We start from the raw sequence: 23,856 nt of genomic DNA on the forward strand, positions 1-23,856 counted from the left end.
AAAATAAAATGTAGTGTTACATCAGAAGGATTTAAGGATGACCAATAACCTCTTAGTGAGTCAACAAATCGCCTTTTCAGAAATCCTCTTACACTACAAGCCCTTTTTGTGGCTACTAGGAAAAATGGCAAAACCCCTTTAAACCCTTTTTTGTCTTGTGCACATTTTTGTTTGAAAAGACATTTGATATGAACATCTAACAATAATGGCAGTGAAAACATGAGGATCCTTTTCTAAAGTGACATACCAATGGCAGGTGTTGAAGTGAGGGCTTCGGGAGTGACAGATCTCATAATTTTAGCGTCCTTCACCATTTACCTGCACAGTCTGACAATATGTCATAGTAAGGGCTCACGCTAATAAAATGAGATGATATAATGTCGGACTTTGATACTTCTAGTGTGACCATACAGGGCTGGAATTTTTTATAAATATATCTACCTATACATCTATATTTATGTGCAGCTCACTGAACACCTTATTAGAAGCGCCATGCTATAATAATGGGGTGAGCCTCCTTTTGCTTGCAGTGTTGCCTGGATTCCTGCTTTCATGGATTCCACAAGATGTTGGAAGAATTGCTTTTAGATAATGTTCCACACTGACGCGACTGCAACACATTATTTCTGCAGAGTTCCCTGCTGCACATTCATGCTTCCAGTTGCCATACTGACTTGGGAGATGTTTTTTTGCTGGAAGAAGACACTAGAATATAAGAAGTCCACATGGTTAGCAACAATATTCAAATTGACTGTGGCATCCAGACCATGATTGATTGGTTCTAAGGGGTTGCAGTGTACCAAGGCAACGTTCCCACCCATCACTCTCACATTTCTGTCCTTGGCTGACAGGAGGGAACTTTAATATGGTCTTCTCCTGTTGTAGCCCATCTGCATCAATGCTGGTCATGTTGTGCATTCAGAGATGCTTTCCTACTCACTGCAGTTGCAAAGAGTGGTTGAGTTCTTTTTAGTCAAGCAGCTCCAAATAGCCAGTGTCTGCATTCAGTCATCATCAAGGTGTTTTGGTATTCAGAACTTCTGTTCAGTAGGAGGGTTTTTTCTATATTTTGCCCCATTCTGAGGAAACTAGAGACACTTGGTGCACGTTTCTGAGCAGCGTTATAATTTGTTCAAACCATTTGCTCACTCGCTCGTTTCCAATCTCCAACTGACCTGCAGAGGACTGGAATGATCTTCAAGCTCAAGCTCTGATGGGTGGTAGAGTGCGCCCTGGCTGTCTGTCCCTCGGATCTGTTCTGAAATCTTTCTAATTGGTTGTTTATGACTTGGAGCAAGTGTTTTATCTCCTGGCGATATCTTTTCATATTCTGGCTATTATATTAGCTAAGAAAAGGTTGGGGTAGTAAGAATTCATAGTATTAATTTTATTAGATACATATTCCTAGTTTCCTCAAACAGGCAATAGTAAGATACACAAACAGAGTCCAACACCACAGAGGCATTTCATTTCCTCTGAGCCCAATATAAACGCAGTAATTTCCCGGCTATTCATAATTCAAATGACAAAGGAGTTTAATGGATATGTGGGTTGTAGCTGGAACAGGAACATTAATGTGAACACCTAAGAAACAATGGGACCATTTAGGAAATTGTTCCCACTATTTAATTAACATGATTTTATTAATGTTGGCCTCTTAACTCTGCGGTCGATCTGCCACATCCTCGCGCTTCTATCGGCTTTGTCCTTTCAAAAATAAGGGTGATCCCACCTCCTGCAGGCCTGCTCTGTATTGGCTCCCTTTTTGGAACCAAACTGCAGGACATGCTGTAAAAATAATAAAAGATTCTGTCATAAAAAGTCTACATGCAAAAATTAATGGAATATCTGTGCACAATGTGGTCTAGCATTGCGCTTCAGTAGAATACAGTGTGAAAGTTTGCAAGTCCCGGTGAAGCTTGGAAATAAGTTGTAACAGCTTCTGTTATGGTCTCCCGTGCTTTTTCGGTCATTATGTACAGGTTGTGGTCAGCTGATCTGTGCTCCTGGTTTCTGAGGTTTTGCTGTTTGTGGATTCTATGATAAAAAGATTTCTACATAAATTCACACAGTACAACCGCAAAGGCACAAAATGGCAGCACATTTATTTTAACAGTAGCAGAATAGTAGATGCTAGGCTGCAGGGTTCATCGGTTTGCCAGATGGAGAAGCGTGAGTCGTCACTCCAGAGAACACGTCTCCACTGCTCTAGAGTCCAGAGGCAGCGTACACCACTGCATCTGACACTTTGCATTGTGCTTGGTGACGTAAGGCTTGGATGCAGCTGCTCAGCCATGGAAACCCATTCCATGAAGCTCTCTGCACACTGTTCTTGAACTGAACTGAAGGCCACATGAGGTTTGGAGGTCTGTAGTGATTGACTCTGCAGAAACCTGGCAACCTTTGACAAATCCAAATTTGAAATTTTTGGTTCAAATCATCATCAGCATGTACAACAGAGGTATCTGGCCTTCCTAAAACCCAGACCTCAACATTATTGAAGCAATGCGGGATCATCTTGACAGAGAACAGAACAAAAGGCGGCCACATCCAAAGAAGAGCTTTGAATGTCCTTGAAGAAACCTGGAGAACTTATCCTGAAGTTTACTTAAAGAAATGACAGGAAAGCTGAGCGTTCAGACTGTGTTGAAGAATAAAGCTGGCCGTAGTAAATATTGACTTTCAAGATCATTAGAATTGTACAAACTGATTTCCCATTTTTCTAGCAAAATATAAAGAAATTAAAGGTGGCTCAAGACTTTTACATAGTACTGTACCTGCGCCAAAGAGGTGTTTGAGTTTTACTTTTTTTGTTTGTTTGTTTTTTGGTTTGGTTTCTTTTCTACAGGTTTTTAATGCACAAACTTAAAATGTGCATAAAACATGTAAAATGGTCTCATGTTTTTGGCAATATGCACGCTGCAGTCATTCAGAATAAATTTAAACTCAAAAATCATGTTGCTGATATGAATGCTAAAGACTACTACTAAGCAAATGCATTGTACTGGAACAGTGAGGTGATGGATGCCACAGAAGAGGAGCAAACAACATCGAGTGAGAAGAATGTCAGATTCGAAGGAACACACTGGACGCCTTTGGTAAGTCTGAAATTCTGAGGTTAGGTTCTAAAATCTGCTTCAGTCATAGTCCCTTATCTATGACTTTGCAATGTGACCATATGAAGGCATTGCTGTGCAGAATGTGCAACAGCGAGGTAGAAATTCCACAGGAGTGCCAGTCGGAACGCTTGAACATATTTTTGCAAGCTTACGACGATAAAGTGCTTGAGCCCAAAACACTGAGAGCGTTGGAGAGAGAATGGATGCTTTCAGTGGAGGAGGCAGACAGAGGAGGGAATGTGATTCAGTGCTGAGAGACTGATACAAGCTGTTCGTTGAAGGGATGAGGATTTAGCCCACAGTCAGATAGGGAGGAATTGTAACGTGGCAATTCCAGTCAGACTGACTTGACATTATACATATATAGGATAAGCTTTCCAAAAGCTACGAGAAGTGTCAACTGGGTGCATGCTGTGTGAGATAGTTCAGTGGGATTTGCAGGAGAAATGCAACAAATTACAAATGAAATTGATTTGTTTCTGCAAAATTAAAGAGGAAACATGGCTTCTCTTTTTTTTTTTTAAACATTATGCACACATTTCTGCACTCATTACAGTGAATGTTGTTAGGTAGAAGTTGTGGGACACTACAGACTTCAAGCTTTCAGTCAACAAGTGTTTCTTACTTTTAATCCACAAAGCTCACACTGACCCCTCTTATTCCTCCTCTGAATACACTTGTGTGTGTAATGTACAAATACACAAAATGCACACAAAGGTATCCATAAAGTCTAATGTAAGCTGACAAAGGTTGGAAAAAAACAATGCCAGTCTGCGCTGCCCCTACTGCCACTACCATTAACTGTTCCTTTGTTATATGCTTCCATGTTGCACTGTTATGTTGGAAGGGTTTCCCCCCCCTCCCCAAACACCATTTCCTACTTTTTATAGTCCTGGTGATGTTGTGTTTGACATCACTGGGTTAGACCCAAGGGGCAGCTGAAAAACTGAACTAACGACGAAGGGGTGAAAACTGCAGTTCCTCCAAAACAGAGTCGATCCCCACAGACTATAGCAGGTATATTCAGCTGCTCCTTTACCCCAAGGGGACACAACAGCAGATAGATCCACATGTTTCCTAAACTCCAACGTTAAAAAGGCCAACTAAAAATAAAAATTAAAAAACATATTTGCAGCCTTTTGGATAGTTTCTCCCTCATAACATTTCTGAGTGGGGGGAATTTTTTTAAACTTAAATGCAGAAACTAAAGGTAACATCATGGTGGTTACAGCCACCTTTTTCATTGTCTATGACTAACTTCAGCTTACTGGGTTGTTCAACCCAGTGAGTTCCTTGAAAGAACAATTTAAAAACAGGGTCATGGAGACCCTGAAGGCATTTGGACATTCATAGCTCCGGTAAGATGATAGAAAACCCTGGAGAAAGCAGCACAGTGGTTAAGGTGATAGTAAAGGGAACTTTTTTTTGAATGTCAGAGGTTTATTATTCTTAGCAATAATCAGTAGGACACAAAAAGAACGCAGATTTTTTTCAGCAGTTGAAAATAATGTATAATCAGTCGTTTTACCCCCATTTTGTGGGTCGTTGTGAATCCCTCGACATTCAATCAGAACTGCAGTGTAATTTTCAAGAAGTAAATTACAAAGTATGGAAAGTCGGAACATTTTGGGGGGGGGGGGGGCAAGTTGCCCTCAGTGTGATTCAAGCCGACTCAAACTACATTCATATTCAAGGTATTATTTTTACCAAGAGTTACTACAGTTTTTCTGCAATTAAGCAAAATGCGTGAAAATCAGATTTTCAATCACAACACCAAGCTTAACTTTTCCTCTCTGTCTGACTCCCAGTGAACGTTTCTGCCAAATCTGAGAAAAAATCCACTGAATAGTTTTCATGTAATTTCCTGACGGCAGAGGACTCATTTCCGGTCCAGAGAACTAATAAAAATGGAAATGATGATCACTCTATCACAGAGGTTTTTGTAACCTTATACTGTGTATGTGCATATGTATACAAAGTATGAGATGATTTTTTTCCTCACTCATCTCTATATGTTTTCACTGTTGTTTCTGTCTTTTTATTGGCAGCGCCTTCAGAACGGGGAAGGGGGGGGGCGGGCAGCATGGCCACAGTTCACCTATCTCCCCATGTTTGTTCTGTTTGTCTTCTTGGATGGGTGTTCTGTTAACTGTAATTTCCCCATTGTGGGATCAATAAAGTATCATCATCATCACAGATGATGACAAGCTTAATATATTGTTACCGTGGTTCTGTCCATTTGGACACTTTTAATTGTAATTTTAGTTGTTTTTAACACTGGGTCGCACTTCAGCTCTTTGTGTGTTTTATACCTTACAGCTCTCTTGGACCAACAACAGCACACACAACAGTGGCCCACAGATTGGTTGTACCACATATTTTTGACTGTGTAGTATGATTCTCCTGTAATATGTGCAGATGTAGACAGTTTCCTTGTTTTCACTCACTTTAGTGCTCCCAGCTGCTGTGACTGCAGTGTTACGTCTGTGTTCATACACCAAACACTCCTGTTTTGCACTTAAAATGCTGGTGTTACACGTTTCTGTTCTAAAGCTGCCCACCACCACCCCCTCTTCGTGAGTGTGTGTGAGGTAGTGTGTGGGTTAAATAATGCATGTAACACCTTGCAGGACCCTCATGACTTTAAAACTGCTTTGTAGTGAGTGTCCAAGCCCACATTCACACAGTGAATACTATTAGTATTAGTAATACCAAAGGTATACTGTAGTAGTGTGGAACATTTTAAACGTGATTTAGTAATTTTGTTTCAGGATTGCATCACATCAGAACTGACAGATATCAACAACAAACACTGCAGTGACAGTATTTGGTAGCTTTCCATGTGACCTTTGACCTTTTTCAGATTAAAAAGGGATTTGTCATATGAACCTAAAACCAGAAACTCCCTCCCACACTGTTATTTACTGTGTGGCCAGAGTGTGTGGCCTATATCACGTGAAAGGATGTCAAATATGGGGTGAAATTTGACATTTCAGCTAATTTAGGAATTTCAAATGAAAGCAAAACACCAAGAAAAACAGAGACAGTTTTTAAGCTTTTAAATAGCATTTCATTCATTTTCTGTGCACCTTTTTACCACAATTTCCCAATTTTTCGTTGAATTACCTCAACTGATACAAAGGATCCAAAAAATGGGAAATTTTGTAGAAAACCAGCCTGCAGCAATTAATGAATTAATTACTTTGTTGATTTCATCTGTACAGAGGCAACGCTGCTACACCTAACTAACAAAGGAAGAGACTGTGGTTGGTCAGTGGTTCACTCTGCAGCAAGATGTTGGAGGAAAAGAAGTGGATGGTGGCTGAGCAGCACAGTCTGTGGACTGAGATAAACTGGAGGGTGAAAGCAAAGCAGCCTACAAGTGCCATCCATCTGCAGCACCTTCTGCAGCAGTCCCAACAACTCATTTGTATTTGCCACAAGTGTGTTCGGCTGCCCAATGAGTATAAGCTATGTTCAGCTGCTCCCTTAATCACACACCACAGCATGTAAATAAATAAGTATGTTTGAGAGTTAACATTAAGCAATTCTTTTATGTAAAAAAATACATAAAAGAGCCACTTTAATACCTGGTGCCTTTTGATTGTGAGTAATAGATAAACGCAAAACACACAAAACTTCAAATATTTGCTTGCAATGACAGCATCAAGTATGATGTGCTGTGTTTAGCGTCTTCTGTGGATTTTTTTTTTTTTTGCCCAGCAGCTGCAAGGACTCTCTGTCTTTGAAACACAGTATCACTGCTGACAAACCTGCGACTAGGTTTCTAAAATGGGACTGTTATGCCGAGGTGGGCAATGTCAGAGCGGCAACACCAAAGGACACCTTGATGAAACTACACTAGATCACAGTGACCAACCTGACTAGACCTTTCAGTCTGTCGGGGTATTGCTGCTGAATAAACTGCTTTGAAAAAAGCCCCATATTCTATCTTTTTTAATCTGATCTGTTTTTCTTCTCATCCATAGTCCGTCCTCTGGGTCTTCAGGGAGGTCGATACCTTCTGATTTGAGGGCAATCTCAGCATATAGAAAGAAATGAAGACTTTACATACACTCAAAGAAAGGATTCTTTGTCCTCATAAACATGACGTAATAATTCTGAGTAAACTGCAGCTGAAATATATAAAATCAAAGGTAAAATAGACTTCCTCACAGAAAGATTTTCTGGCTTTCGATGAGCCTCACAAACCAGCAGCAATTGGAGACATACTGTAAGACACAAATGGCTCATAAATGATGATAAATAAAGTAGCAAAAACTCAGGTGTTAAATTAGTGTTGAAGGAATCTGAGAGGTGCTGAACTCTCTGATTTAGGACAAAGCATCAAAGTCGTACAGTAGCTAACCCCTGCAGTACAGTCGTGTGGTTTATAGCATACAAAGTGATTTACTGATCCAACATAAAATATCCACATCACCAGATTACTGCGAAAATAACCAAATGTTCCTGTTCTCATTAAAGCTAATGACGTGTACAAAAAGCTGTTCGGAAAAACATGATGAGAAGAAGTAGAAATGACTTCTCCCTCCATTAGCGCCGCTCATTTCTCTGGATAAAATGACCTACAGGGCTGCTGCGCTCGTTCATACGTCCTTCTTTGTGAAGGAAGCTGACAGTGACAGCTTTTCCTTTTTTTATTGTGTGAAGTGTTACCCAGATGCTCCACCAGGTCCTCCAGTCCACCACCAATCAAAGCTTAAAGAAAACCATATTTCATCTCAAGGCCTTGGTCTCCTTTAGATCAAGTCTTTTTTTCTGACAGCTGAAACATTCCAGGAGCTGGGAAACAGCTTTTTTATATGTGCTGATGAAGCATTTTGACCTTTTGGACAAGGATTGAACATCTTCTGGCTTCTGCAAACTCTTTAAATCATGTAAAGTAATGTGGGGGATTTTACTCCATATTTTTCTCTTTTGTATTTACCTGCAAGGCTATTTAAACTGAAGCAGAGAATATCTGCACCCAACTCCTCAAATGGTGATATAATTGTAGGGAAACACTGCTCTCTGGTGGACATATGAGGTACTTCTGTTCACCTCCTCTTTGTAGTGGAAGAGCCGTGTTTTAGGATATTAAATTCTGTGGTTTGTGTAGCCTAACCATGATAGCACCCATTGGCTTTATATATATATATATATATATATATATATATATATATATATATATATATATATATATATATATATATATATATATATATATATATATATATATATATATATATATGTAGCCTGCCTGGATAAGCCAGAAATTAGAATCAGTTGACAATGTGGAATATATGTTTGCACACAGTGCACACTTAACACAGTTGATGACCACCTCCATGCATTCTGGCTCTGTCCACCAATACAAAACTTCTGGAAAGTAAATAACTACCAAACTTTCTCAAACCCCAATCCTCTTGGCATCCACTGTGTTTTGGGGCTGAATGCGCTCTCGTGTAGCATAAATCTCTGGTCATAAGCAGTGTTTTTCAGCTGTGCTGTGTTGTTGAAATTGAGCAGAATAACATGAAACACAATTAGTTAATCTCTATTTTAACTGAGAGAGTTTGTAACAAGCAGACCTTCTCCCTCCCTCTGATGCTCCGTTAATTCACTTCAGTTCTGCTCTGTTTCAGTAAAATCCTAGTATTACTCCAGAGCTCGGCTTTAAACACTCAGTGAGGACTGAGAATAGAGTGACAGGACAGAGCCAAAGTTTTGACACTGCGCTCACAGCTTTGAGCCATCCAGCTGTGCACTCATACTGATAACATGTCCCCCTCTCTTTCTGAATAACTAAACACTCCTAGCAGAAACTATTTGGCACAAAATACGAAGAGCTTTTCAGTGTTAAATTTAGCACAATTTACAGTAATTTACACAGTCATTCAGGTTTGTGTCTTTCACTGTTTGATAGAGCAGACGAGTTGCACTCATTGGTGCAGACTGACTCCGTATGATCAACATGTTGGCAATCTGCATTTATAAATTAGATGGCAATTAATCACAAACTTTTGCCAATCTGTTTCAGAGTGCTTGAAGTCAATATGAGCTGAGCTGGACTGAGACTGGTTGCCTCCCACCAGACGACCTGTGCAATCTCTTTGCAACCAAAGTAACTGCCCAGAGGTTGAGGTTCCTGAATGCTCAACATCTGGTTGCTACTTAGTATCAGTCCCAGACAGCCAAAAAATCCAGTGCTTTCACTTGCCAGCCACCATTTTTTCCTGGTTGTGCAGAGGCTACCGTGTTGTTTTTACTCTAGTGTGAGTGAGGTCTTAGGAAGACAATGGGGTAAAATACTACATTACATAAGGTGTATCTATGTGAGAGAATACCTGCAGGACCAAATGCTTGGCTCCACATTTAGCATTCCACTAGCTCCATGAGAATGCACAAAAGAAAGCTCTCTGGGGCCCAAAACAGAAAACAGAAGAGGGAGACGGACAAAAATGTTGTTGGGATGAAAAATGTGTTCCATACACCTAAGAAAGTATATAGCTGCGCCCCTGGCTGTACTACCTGTAATGTCCTGCATGGTGACTAATGTGCAGCAAAGGAGACATCTAGTGTCAGCTCTGGGAAGTTCTTCCCTCGCATTACATGAACAAACAGATGGAAAATTACTCCAAGTTTTACTGCATTTATGACCTGCAGCTTATAACAAGCTCAGTGACACCAGGAAAATCTCAGCACAGAGAAATAACAGATGCTTTATTTAATCTTAGCTGCAATGCTCTTCTTATCAATGTAACACAACTGTGAAAAGCATGTCATCCACTCTAATGTTGTGGCAGCAACACAAGTTCAGTATTGTAGGCCTACCTGTATTTCTGCTTCCAGTTCTCTCTCTCTCTCCCTCCTGCTGTATTGCCACCAATGGGACATAAATCTTATATACTTTATTAAATATACAGTTTCAGCTGAAGTACAGTTACTTAATGAGTGGTACAGCCAGACTGTCACTCAAAGTAGATGTAGCAGAAGGAAAGCTGAAGTGGTGTGCTGCTTTAACAAAATAATTCAACACTGTAGGAAAAGCCTTTATTTGTCCCCTCCCAAATATGGTGTAAAGTATAAAATATTTGAAAATAATAAATACATACAACAACAGGAAAGCATAAAAACACCAACAAAAGGTATCTCACTGGTTGTTGCAGCAAGTGCCTGGAGCTGTCAATCAAAAGATGGAAGCAAATTTGAAAATATAAAAAATATATTAAAACATAAAGAGCATGCTCAGTGGCCTCGTACATGAATCCAAACTCTGTGCCTTCCAAAACTATGCCTGAGTTAAAGGAACTTTTTATGAGGTTGTTTAAAAGAAAGAAAACAATGCTGTACTCATACACTGATTAGTGGCTAGAGACCGGCCACATACATACTGTACTACGCCTTATGAGGAGTTACTTTTAATTTAAAGATCACAAATGCATTTTTCAAACTATATATATGACCGTTTAACATTTATGCATGTACATTTCAATCATCACTCATTATGTATTTCTCCTCCCTCATTTCCACCTCATCCCCTTCCTCCTCACCTCAAGCCTCATCTCCTGAACTGAAGTCAAGGCGCTAACACACAAAAACCTGCTTATTTATTCCCAATATTGACACAATTACTTATTGTCAGCAGGTTACACATGCGAGCCTCCCCATCTCCAAACAGCTGAAAAAGAGCTGGAAAAACAACAACAGCAGCTGGTTATAAGCTAACATAATGCCAGTTAATGTTAGGCTTGAGTTATCACACTTTCCCTCTGATAAACAGTTTGATTACATTCTCACATTGTATGAGCGTTCATTCACTAAGTGTCCAAGTCTAACAGCATTAGATCCACTTCAAAGAAAGCTTCACTAACACAGGCTGCTAACAGCTGCAAAAACAGCAGCACTTACTGACAGAAAAGTCCTGGAAATCCTCAACAACTCAGTATGACTGTCATGGGACAAAAGGGAACTTCACTGATTCATCGACCTGTGCCAGACTCTTTTCACAAAGCCTCCCAGCCTCCATTTATTGGGAGGGGTAAGAAAACAGAATTCAGTTGACTTGCAATTTGCAATCTACTGACACCTAGTGGTGAGACTATACACACTGGGCCTTTAAACAGCACAGAAATGAGCTCCCCGAAGTAGCAAGAGTCAGATTTTGAAGGGTTAAAAAACATAAAGACTTCAAATACATTAAAACCTGAATACAAAACTTAGCATCAGTGCTTAAATACAGGAAAGGGCATCAGTGGTCAGAGTCCATTCATCTATATTCTGCGTCTCTTTCGCCACAGATAGATAACCAGGAACACTGAAAGACAAAGAGTAACGGATTTAAGCCAAGCAGAGAAACTAGAACGTCATCAAAGTGGAGAAGAAAAGGTTTTCAGTACTTTTGCTCCATCATATTGAAACTAAATCAAGCTTTAAAAGAAAAATCTAAAGGTATCAAAAGCACTCACCGGCCATGACTAAGATTATCAGCAGGAAAATCACTATCAGAAGGGCCCGGATTGATGAAGAATTGCTGAGGCTGACTGTCTTGTCACCATAATTTATCTAGAAAACATAAAGGAATCCACAGAGGAGTCAGCAGAGCAATGGGTCGCAATACTTCCTCTTTGTATCAGTACTACTGTCACAAAAGAGTTAAAGCATTATATCTGAAAGCAATAATTGGAAATCATATCAAAGATATAATTTTAGTGACTGAAATGTGAGAACAGTACTACGCTTCTGAGTTCTTTGTACGGTAATACAAACGTTGTAATGTTGTAAACATAAGTGCTGCCTTGCTTAAAAGAAAGATTTACCAATAAATGGTCAAGTTCAGGATTGCGTAGGTTTCGAATCAGGCAGGTGAAAAAGTCCGTCTCTTTACTGCTTTCTTTGCTGTCCATGATGCAGTAGTACTCCTTTGAGCTCTGAACGCCCCGCACTGATAAGTCCTCTATTGTCATCCCCAGTTTGTCGGCCTTTTTCTGAAACAACAGAAAAACAGTCTGAGCTTTAATGAACTGATGTCACATGGTTGGACATGTGGGATTAAAAAGAAACAACATTACCAGTAAGGTAACGCGGACACTGCGTCCTGTCGTCGTTGCCGCGAAGCCGGTGAACTCAGGGTCTGGATAGTAGGAGATGTTTGTGGGGCAGGCCCAGGTTTGATTGGCTACTTTCAGAAACACAGCGCTGCTGGAAATCTTTCCAGCTGCAGGTGTGTCATAGGTGAGAGTCTGCAATGAATTTAAATACATTCTGTGTTATACTGTCAGCATGTGGCTGGTAAGATATGGTGATGGAGATAAACTAAACACTCTAAAAAATACATTTTCAAGAGAGTTGGAATGTTCCACAAAGCAGGTTTAGTGAAAATGCTCAGTTTGTTGGACCTGAGATGAGGGAAACTCAACTCTGAGTCAGTTACCGGGGTAACAGATTGATCCCTGACCTCCTCGCTGCCATGTTTTCTTCAGCAAACTGAGCTTCGCTCTGACTCCTCCCATCTCTGACACTCAGTTTCATTTCCTCATTCATTTATTCAATAGAAAAGCTCATATCAGAGCGCACTCATTAGCAGAGGTTTGTGTCTTCTCAACCATGAAATCCTGCTTAGACGTTACGTTTAACACGAGCACTTCTGTGTATATATATATATATATATATATATATATATATATATATATATATATATATATATATATATATATATATATATATATATAATATCAGTAACAGCACAGGCTAACACAGCACAGAGATCTGAATCGAGTGTCACAGGCAGTAACAGGAGGGCAGCTTTGATGTTTGGCTGCATGTATGAAAATGCTTTCAGATGCATGTGACAACAAATTCATGCATTTATGTTAAATTATTTAATACAAGAAGATGCTGAATTGTAATGAAGAGAGATGTTAGGGAAAATTATATATGTGATGTATAATGAGAATCCAGTGGGTGTGTGTCTACAGCTTCACCTGATCGCTGCTGTTTCTGGGAAGTCTGACGTCCTGCATGGCGTGGCTCTGCACGACCCCCTTAACAAGCTCCAGGTGGGACCCCGTGAGTGTGATCCTCCTCTTCCCACTGAGCAGCAGAGAAAATCAGAGACATGTTTGATCCCAGATAAAGAATCACTTTACAAATGACACCCTGATATGATGGTAAACCAATACTTCAGTGGCTGCCACAGGGAGATTATTTAAGGGATTTCTATATAAGGGAGCGGCCTGAGTCATGAGTAGTAGTAACCAGTGAAGCTTACCGAAGCTATAATGACAAACTTATTGTTTGAAGGGCTGAAAAAGGAGCAGATAAATATCCATCCATCCATTTCTTGACCACTTACTTGGTTTATTCATAATAAATAATCTAAATGATCTAAAGTAGTTTTTGTTTTCTACCTTTAACGTCACCCTTACTATCAGCCCTGCTTGCCTCAGGAAGACTCTCCATTAAAATGAGCTACAGGTGATACTTGTTGTGATGTTCTAGTGTCGTACTGCAGTTTTCAGAAGGTAATGTCTTAAAGGCAGTGCACTTCACATGTCACTTTAAACATGTTGCAGCCACTGTTTTCTGAGTTTGGTGATAAAAACTATTTAATTTAGGTAATGGTGACCTCTTCCTCAAAAACATCTAATACCACAAGTTCCTCTTAATAACCGAATACTGCAAACAAACCGTCATGAAACCAAGTGTGAGTCTGTCTGCAACACTTGCTGCTGGAAGTTCTCTGAGATCAGCGGTTATCGATAACGAGGTTTCAGCAGAACTGCGTGTACCTGATCCAGCTGCTGCTCGGAGAAACGCTGCTGCAGGATGGTGCTGAGCTGTAAGTGATTTTAGCTTCACTGTGGCAACTACCGTCTGGGAGGAGAGCGCATACGTTGGCCACGCCTTTGATATCCGAACTGGGAATGTGGAACTTCACACTGACACCAGTGTTGTTCCAAACGGGAGCTCTGACCGGAGCACAAACACAGAGAAACAGACTCAGTGACATCATCATCGCACGCAGAAAACCTGAAAATAACCAGTTTACTCAAATTTGGTTTTACAGCTAGAAAGGAACAAATTTTTACTGAGTTCAGGAGTCAGAAGGTTTCTGAACAGGACAGTTAGCCGTGCCCCCTCCTACTCCATCTTTATTTTATCCATGCAGTAATAATAATTGAATTAGTTATTCATAATCTGGGTATTATGTTAGTTATCTGTACAGTGACTCACATTTTTTGCATACAGTCCGTGTGCACGTAGATCTTCACCCCCGTCACATCACTGAGGTTACGACCTGATAGCTCTGCGTGGTTTCTGCCGTACAGAGACACCACACTGGGAGTGATGGAGGAGATCTCTGGGATCTGAGAGCAAAACACAAAAATAATCAGAGTAAAATCATTTCCTTCTGCTGACATCATAACCTCTACTGAATGTAGACGAAGTGTCAGAGGAGCAACGAAGGTCAGACTCACAGAGAAGTTTGAGGCAGACTTCAGCTTTTGGCAGACTTGGTCCTGCAGGAGGGAATGAATCCAGCACTTAGATTACAGCACTGAAAAGATGCTATTAGAGCTGATCCCAGACCTGCTGTGGCCTACTAATACAAGTATTTGAATTTTTATAAACTGAACAAATCATTGTAATAATAAAGCAATAAATGGTATTGTTACAGTAATGTAGAACTGGCACAGACAGGTATGAAGTGTGGAAAAGCTCGAATTAAGTCCATAAAAACAGTCATTATTACATCAGTGACTCCGTCGTTAGCCCAGGAACAGCTGTTTTTGCTCCATCCACAGCCAGCCTTGATACACTGCTGACACCTGAACAGGAAACAGTCACATACGGGTGGTGAGATGAGCACAAAATAAAAGGTGACCATGACGGGGAGACTGAACAAATTTAAACTGAGTTTAAGTTTTCATTTTTATAAATGGAGTCATATATGGATCAGATAGTCTTAAAATACAACATCCAACAAAAGACTTCTCATTTCACTAATTTGTGCCTCCTCCTCTCCTCCACCCTCCTCCTGCCTGTGACCTGGAAATCAGCCATGCTGATGGATACTGGAGGACAGAGGAGAGGGGAAGCTTATTGGAGGAGCTATAATCGAGGATGTACAGGTGTATTCTTTGTGCTTTTACCTTCAGTGTATAAAAAAGGTGCCGCACACAGCTGGAATACACAAAATGTGCTGAGAGGAGGATCTTTAAACAACTTTCTCTTTACTGTTACTTTGTTTCAGTCATCTAAGATGATCAGACTTTCTGCCCTTCACTGGTTCTGTGTGTGCAACTGAAAAAAAAGGCCCAATATCTTGTTACATTGTGTCTAAATATAAACCATCACGAACACACATACATGTAAGATTATAATACAGCTGTAGTTTTGCTATAACAAAAGTATTTATGATCCAATGATGTCATATTTAACTGACATCAGGAGAAGACGTCTTATTTTGTTAAATGTCTCTCTTCTCCACCTCCTCTATGTCCGGTGGAAGGGACTGAGATGAGAGGAAAGGAGTCAAGGAGAGGGATCAAGGATGTGGAGTTTGGGAAATGAGACATGAAAGCTGTGATGCTCTTTTTTCATGTATCTTTTATCTAATATGTAATTCTTGTTTTTTCATTCCTTATGTGCTTTAGTGTCATCTGTGTGTGTGTGTGTGTGTGTGTGTGTGTGTGTGTGTGTGTGTTCTCAGACACTCAGTCTGAGACATCCTGACTGAATAACAGGAAGAGAGTCTGAGTTCAGATAAGTGCTTCTGACTGTGGTTGAATTGAGGAGGCTGGATCAGTTTACTGTCCTGACTCCCAACAACATGTACCAATGAAATTGTGACTCAGGGAACCTCTCATCAAGTAAACATTATGAGTGTTCACTTGATGAGATTCCTGTGTAAAAAGAGATCATTCTCCAGCTTTATGCAGGAGGAGGGTTTAATTCTCTTTTATTTAAAACTGGTACCTGATTATGTATTTCATCTCTGCCTGTTAATTCTATTAGATAAACTGTAGTTTGTCCACAATAAGAATCTTTGATTTCTTTATAATATTGAAGGACTTACAAGTCAGAACTCGGCGGTCCACTGATGTCAGAGCAGTTGGCTAACTTCAGTCGTTCTGACAGTGGCGTTGTCCCAAGTCTAAATTTTACTGTAACATACAGGCCTGTAAAATATGATGAACATCAGTGTCTGTTATTTTTGACAAACATGTTGTGATCAGTTGTCAGAGTCAGCTCTGCCATTAATGTTCATGGATGCATTTTGTTATTGTGAAGTATTTCATTCATTTATCAAGAGTCACCGACCATCACGAGGAAGCGGTCCATCAGACAGGATGCAGGTGCATTGTGGGAATAGTGGACGAGGGTTATTCTGTCTACAAAGCTGTCTGGAAGTTGCAGAGAATTGACAGGCGAAGTTAGATGCTGCGCTCTGGCCCACAGTCAGGTGTGCGTGGATCTTTAATGAGATCTAAAAAGGAAGTGAGAAATAAGTGATGACAAAACTGTTGGAACCTTTCTGTTAAAGAGAGAAAACCTCACAATGGTCACTGAAATAACCTGAAACTGATACAAGTAATAAATAAAAATTTGCTGAAAATTAATAAATGAAAATCAGGCATTGCTTTTGATTTGTGGTTCAACAGAAGTATTAAAAAAAAAGAAAACAAGCTAATGAAAGTGGATAAATATGATGGCACGCTTAACTTAATATTTTGTTGCACAATCTTTTGCAGCAATCGAGTCTCAGTGAGACTTCTGCACCTGTCCACAGGTATTATGTTTTTTGCTGTGTTTGGGTCATTATCCTGTTGGAGGCCCCCTGACTGAGACAAAGCTTCCTGACCCTTGGCAGCACATTTCTCTCCAGAGTGCCTCGATAGTTGTGAGATTTCACTGTATCTGCACAGATTCAACACACCCTGTGCCAGACGCAGCAAAACAGCCCCAGAACATCACCGAGCCTCCTCCATGTTTCCCAGCAGTGAGCTTTTATTTGTGTGTCTGTGAACACAGAGCTGATGTGATTTGCCAAAAAGCTCCAGTTTTGTCTCATCTGTCCAAAGGTCATTCTCCCAGAAGCTTTGTGGCTTTTCAATATGCAGTTTGGCAAATTCAGCCTCACTTTTTAGGATTTGTTTTCAGCAGTGGTGTCCTCCTCAGTCGTCTTCTATTAAACTTGAAGATGGTCGTCAGTAATCGTCTTTCTCGTCTCCTGAGACAGCTCTCTGCTGAGCTTTGTGCGGTCCGTGTTCAGTGTGGTACACACCATGATACCAAACAGCACAGGGACAACTTTAAACAGGCAGACTGACTGACACAGCTGTGATACTTACAGGACACACCTCAGTGTAACAGGCCCCTGTGGTAAACTTATATTCAATCTTTTCCAGGGGTACCATCATTTTTGTCCAAGCTAGTTTCATTATGCAGCATCATTCAGTAAATTTTATCTATTTACTTTTGTCACTTTCAAGTTATTTCAGTGACCATTGTTTTGTTTTTCTTTCTTTAACAGAAGGGTTCCACCAATTTTGTCCACATCTGTAAGTGTGTTTGTAAGCTGCACCTGTCCATTTGTGTCCTTTTCAACTTTGTGGGAAATCATTTTGTGTTGGGAATCATCAGGAATGGACAGCCAGTCTGAATCCGTGCAGTCGCCTTCAAACGTGCAGCTAGGAAAAGAAAAATTCATGATCACCAAGTTCAGAACTGTTTGAATACGTCAGCTGCAGATGTCGTTTCTCTGACCTTCTTTTAGAGCTGCACCACACACAGTATGGATCCTGTGCAGACCAACACTCCTGCACGTTTGTGTAGGTGCTGCACTTTGACACACGAACTCGCTTCATCTAGAACAACAAAAACATTCAGAAACATTTTAACATGCAGCTCAGGCACATGTGACATTAAGATAATAAGTAAATAACACAAGTACCTGGTTTCTAAATGGCACATACACATGTTTATGATCCACTGGATCCAGATGCAGTTTGGGAAACACTTTGCGGTCATCGTTGGTCCCGTAGAGCACCGTGGGACAGGCAGCGTGATAGTTCTTGTCCACAGCAAGCTGACAACAACAAGGAGATTTGTTAAGCTTCATTTCCTTCCTCTGAAAGGCAGTTCTTCCCGGCTGCCTAATTTAATTACAGCTAACTCATAGGATGTGATGCAACTGTAATTGTGTTGCTCGGTCTGACTGTCAGTGCAGTGTCTGTTGTGTGACTTTCTTCAAGTTCAACCCTCACCAACGGCAAACGTTACTCTCAAATGAGCCATTTCTGAGAAATTTCAGACCCCTCAAGAGTCCGAATGGAGCCACAAAATGCATTTAGGCATTAAATGAAGGCGACACAGCTTGTTAAGAAAAATGCTAACAAAAACAAAACTAATTGGCACAGAAATGAGAAGAGGCATGCATGTGAGCATGTCTGGTGCATGGTGAGTGTGAGGGTGCTGCTTTCTGTTCAGGCAGCAGCAGTGGTGTGATAGTTACAAACTGATAAGCATCAATTTGATGTTTACGCCAGTATTGTAGTCACCCGCAGACCTGATCTGAGCATGATCTCCTTCAAAACAGCCCCAATTCAATTGAATTCAATTTTATTTATATAGCACCAAATCACAACAAACACAACAGGTTTAATTACAGCCACCTTGAAGGCCTGTGGTACATAGCCAACTAATAAAGACAGATTGCTCATTTTTAAGATAGAAGCATCAATAATTGGAAAGACTTCTCTGAACAGTCTAGTAGGAATGGGATCTCATAAAGACATAGATGGTTTGGAGGAAGTAACAAAGTAAACTCCGAAAGATCAACTGGAGCGAAAGAGTCTAAACAAATACCAGCAGTGATGCAAGCATCCAAATATGAAGATAAGTTTTTGAGATGGTTATAAATAATTTTTTCTCTAAAATGTCCAAAATTTTATTTGTGAAGAAATCCATGAAATTATTACTAGTTAAAGTCAGAGGAATACTCGGCTCAAGGGATCCGAGTATGTCTTGTTTCTAACACAGTCTGCAGTCATGTTAGATTGATTCAGCCAACTATTGAGGGTCCTCCATGTCACTAAACAGTTAAAACATACATTTAATTTAAAAAGACAATAAATCAAATTTTGAAACTAAGAAAATGCATGAAAAACCCCTAAACATTACAAACCAATATGCCTGTTTTGAACTGGATGCCTCATAGCCTCCTGAGACCCGAGCTCCTGTTTGTGATGCATTTTTAATTTCTCCCAGATATTTGTGATCAGATGGACCTGATATGTATATAAACTAAGCTTCCTCTTTGAACAGGAAGTTGTATTTTGTTACATGGTTGTTACATGCTTTTGTGAAAAAAAAAAAGTCCTCAGATGTGGACACTGGGATTATTTTATAGCACAACACAACATAAACAACCTGACTTAACAAAGTATAAAACACCATTGAGCAGAATGGAGTATGAGGTGCAGCAAAGCCAAAATGTAATGCCCACATATGTGGACGCAGGGCCTCAGGAGGATAAAGAATGTAGCAAAAAGAGCAACAAAAAAGCTTTTAAAATTGAGACAGCTAATGGAACATGATTAAAATCCACCTCATATACCCCGTCTACAGCCTGATGCCTGTAAGAGATTTGCTGTGTTTTTGTTTTGCAAAACCTCCCACTGCTAAGATGATGAGCGATGCTGCATCTTTTGATGTTTTTGGTCGTTTCACTTTCTTTGTATGCGCCAACACAAATGCTCTGCTGTGACCATTATGACCTTTAACTGACGGACCATTTGGCGATTATAACTAAGTCAAAACACTGTTATGAGGCACTGAAGGTGCTGTTCATGCTGAAAGTGTGGGTGTTAACATGGCAGCATTTCAAATGTTGACACAAATGCTTCCAGTAAACCCTCAGATCGATTGAGTAATGTCCTCAAAGTGCAGCAAATCTATCTCTTCCTGCTCTGCTATTCAAGCAGGAGCAGAAATGGATCCCTTCGTGGCCCAAGCTGCTCCACTAAGAAAACCACATGCTCTGGAAGAGGAAGCAGAACAGCTACAAAGACAAAATGAACAACTTGACACTAAAATAGCAACATCTGCAAACTCAGCAGTGTTGAATGTCGTTCATGGATCATGGAAACATTTCAGACGCACGCTCAGATGAGATCATGTTTCAAAACAAGAACAGCACTCAGCCCTCAAATGGAAATATACTGACCACAAAAGGAATGAGCTCATCACAAACATTTACTGCTAACACTACATAATATGCCCTGTAACTAAGGGTGAAATCCCCCTTTAATTAAACTGAATTTATATGTATTTTACTTGAAATTACAATCTAATATCAACCTACAAATACTTCCACTACAATAGAGGCTGTAGAAGAAGTGTTAGACTGTGGAGCAGAATTTAACAGGCTGTCACTGAACAGTCAGCTTCCACGGGGACTAAACGTAACAGCCTCTTTGGTCGGGGTTTTGACACAGTTTAGGCGGGTACCTGCAGCAGTCTCTGGGGATGTGCAGTCAGTGGTTCCATCAAATCAAAGCAGCATGTGAGAAAGCAAAGGTGACAATAGACAGCACAATCTTCAAAGTGGATCCGGTTTATGAAGGAAGCCCTTTGAGAGCTATGCAAAGCTTCCACACCAGAAGACGCAAAGTAGCAAGAAAGGTGATAACAACATGCTACCTTTGCAGGAATTACAGAGGAAAGGTGGGTGAGCAAAGAAAAGGGCTGATTTACCCACAGATAGAAATACTTGTAATAATCTTCAATCTTCTGGGATTAGTTTGGTCCAGTTAATGTAAAGAGAGGCTTGAACACCCTGAGTCATCTATATAGCAAGTGGAGCAGCCCATCTGGAAGTCTCCTGCTCTCTCAATACTCATGCATCAATTCATTGAGAAAACTGAACCGCTGGAAAGTTTCTCCTACGCAATCACATCACAAACTCCCATCAGTTGCATCTAGCTCAGACAATCTTTAATTCATTAGATCACAATAAAATACAAAGGACTAATGGATTTTCATCCCTCCATCCATTAAGGCTGTTAAGCTTATATTATAAATTACACATGAGAGTAAATGCAGCCTTTACTCTCATGCACTAGATGAAAGAAGGTGATGTGGGAGACTGAGCTGCAGAGGAGTATGAAAGTAAATATTGTGTCGCGCTAGCAACAATATTGTTCTTTAATAACGTGAGTGAGCAGACAGAAGCTTTGCTGAATTTGTTCTTTTGTGCACGACATGAAAGAAGGTGGAGAACGAAAAGAGGAAATTGGAAAGAAAATAGCCTGTTAAGTATTGAACACAGAGGTTTTTTTTTTTTCTTTTCTATTAACTTATAAGCATTATTTAAAACACACCTTGATGAGCTGCCCGTCTCCCGTCCCAATGAAGAAAACCATCCAGCCTCTCTGCCTCACCGCCAGCACGGAGGTCATGGAGCGCTGCCTGAAGAGCACTGCCTTCGGTTTCAGGATCTTTGGCTGAGAAACAAGAAAACATCAGATCCGTCATAATTAACCAGCAGAAATACCTAATATAGAAATAACACCTCATTACTCAAAGCCTAATTAAAGCCTGCTGTTGCTGCACCATCAAAGTGACTCTGTTCATTCATTTTGTCTTTTTATACTGAAATATGATTCCTAAAAACAAAGTGCGGGCTTATACAGACTGTACATCAAATTCTTATATATTAAGGTCTCACCTGGAGTCATAGTTGTGTTTGTGCGTATATTTTAGTGAGCCACATAATGACTAAATCTGCCCTTCAATAAATGCTTTACTAACCAGAGAAAACAGTTACGTCACAGGTGGAAACACAAAAATAACCATTAAAACGCATCTTATGTTATACAGCGACCCACCGTCACACTCGATAGCGCAGAGGTGTAGAAGTCTGGATCTTTATCGGTCTCTCTGCTGGAATCAGCGCTGATGTCAAACACTATCAGCTCGGTGTTGGTGTCTCCTCCATCCACACTGAACACGCCGCTCCAAAGCACCGGCTGCTTCCCCGGGATGACCGAGGAGGCCACGAGTCTGCTGCTCTCACCGTCAGAGGTGCTGAGAGTCGCGCCCCGCAGCGACTTCAGTGCATCAGTTTTGCTTTTATCGCCTTGAAGCCAAATGAGACGGACTCTGTTTGTTTGACCTGAGAGCGCGTTGGAGAACAGATAGATGGTTGAATTGATCTGAAATCCATCAACAAACTCCACATCGCCTTTACTTTTTATTGCAGGAGTGCCTGAAGCTCCATCAATTAGAGAAAATATCCCTCCGCCCTGTTTGTTATCTGTGTCATGAAGGTTGATAGTTTGGGCATTAATGCCGCACCCGCTGTTTTCAGGCTGCTCTTTGTTTTGTTGTATCGCGGTCAGAATGTAAGTGTCAGTCTGAGTTTCCTTCTTCACATCCACCAGAAAGCTGACAGACGCGCTGCGCTTCAGAGGTCCCACCTGGACGTGTTCCCTGTACAGAAGGTTGGAGATGTTCTTCAGGTCCAGAACTTCACAGTAACCGCAGTCATCGTCAGTCACACCGCAGCTGATCAGAGAGTCGCTCTTTGTAAAAGGCAACAATACGTTGATGCTGAAAGTTGAGTTCCACGCAGCCGTCTCAGAAACCCTGTAAAACTGCACATCATCCGGTTGGTTCCCGGTCTTTAAGATTCCTCTCTGGGTCAGACTGTTGATCAGAGTCAGGTCGTGGCTCAGCTGGTACAGCCTCTCCTCTGTGGCGATGTAAACCGAGTTGGAGGTCACGGCGATCTGGCGGATGTCTCCATCAGAGGTGAAGCCTCCATCCTGCTCCAGACACAGACCCGGTTCTCCCCAGAGGACAGAAAGCAGACCGAGCAGCAGGATCATCTTGAAGCAGCAGTGATACTTCCGCTATACAGCGAAGCCCGCTCTGCTCTCGCTGACGCACCGCGGTGTCTCCAGACCTTTGCGTAAAAGCGCAGCGCGAGTCTGGAAGCAGAGACGGATCTTGCTTTCCAAAACTTCAGAATAAAATCTGTTCAGCTTTTTTAGTGTGTCAGAAATATTTCTCACAAACACTGCGATAATTAAGACTCTGGCAGTTGTAGATAAGACAAAAACAATCAGGGTTGTTAAGCTGCTCTTTCCATACAGCTGCACCATTAAAAGGTATAAGAATATTAAAAGTGTGGCGGTGGTGCGGTGAGTGAGAAGGAATGATCATCAATTACAAATCAGAAAAAGGTTAATTGACAAAATCCTATAAAATTGCCAGACGTCACTGAGAGTTTCACCAAGGGAGTTAATTCCTTCAGTAAACAGGCACCGGTTCGCCCACTGATGAGGAAGCAGACGCGGTTCGATGTTAAAAACAATACAATTTTTATTTGAAGAAAAAAAAAAAGCCAAGCACGCAAAAACATCTGGGGCCCTGTGGGGGACAGGGACCAGTGCAAAGGAGGACGGGAAAAATTAAATCACCCTGACATGTGATGACCACACCCTTGAATGAAGAACCACAATCCGAGAAAACACGAAAAAAAGGGGGCAGCGGGACACCACCGCGGCCTCCAGCAACTGAAAAGAAATGAAAACAAAAGGTGAAAAACACTAAAACAAACAAACTAATCGGAAAACAAATAGGAACAAAACACAGAAGAAAACAAAATGCATTAACAAAAATAGGAGCGGTACAATAATTGTGAGTTATTAACTGTGTCCTGTAT

The 23,856-nt window shown here is 40.8% G+C and overlaps 1 protein-coding gene across 1 annotated transcript; it reads right to left on the reverse strand.

The window, feature by feature from the left end:
• Nucleotides 1-10,138: 10,138 nt before the first annotated feature.
• On the reverse strand, nt 10,139-23,064 carry LOC115773493 (plexin-C1-like). Its single transcript, XM_030720253.1, has 16 exons — nt 22,016-23,064; nt 21,509-21,631; nt 18,079-18,213; nt 17,892-17,992; nt 17,710-17,815; nt 16,446-16,611; nt 16,201-16,303; nt 14,875-14,950; nt 14,600-14,641; nt 14,355-14,488; nt 13,910-14,089; nt 13,103-13,211; nt 12,191-12,361; nt 11,939-12,106; nt 11,588-11,684; nt 10,139-11,436 (listed from the first exon to the last, which is right to left on the reverse strand). Exons 1-16 carry the CDS (start codon nt 23,015-23,017, stop codon nt 11,393-11,395), a joined length of 2,757 nt encoding a protein of 918 aa, XP_030576113.1. The 5' UTR covers nt 23,018-23,064; the 3' UTR covers nt 10,139-11,392.
• Nucleotides 23,065-23,856: the final 792 nt, after the last annotated feature.

This window comes from Archocentrus centrarchus, chromosome 23 (assembly GCF_007364275.1).
Source record: "Archocentrus centrarchus isolate MPI-CPG fArcCen1 chromosome 23, fArcCen1, whole genome shotgun sequence".
NCBI classification, from domain to species: Eukaryota; Metazoa; Chordata; class Actinopteri; order Cichliformes; family Cichlidae; genus Archocentrus; species Archocentrus centrarchus.

Coding starts and splice junctions, on each gene's coding strand:
- LOC115773493 (XM_030720253.1), bottom strand. CDS start 23,017: ATGATCCTGCTGCTCGGTCTGCTTTCTGTCCTCTGGGGAGAACCGGGT. Junction 14,489..14,599: donor AGTCTGCCTCAAACTTCTCT/GTGAGTCTGACC, acceptor TTTTGCTCTCAG/ATCCCAGAGATCTCCTCCAT. Junction 13,212..13,909: donor CCGAGCAGCAGCTGGATCAG/GTACACGCAGTT, acceptor TCTGCTGCTCAG/TGGGAAGAGGAGGATCACAC.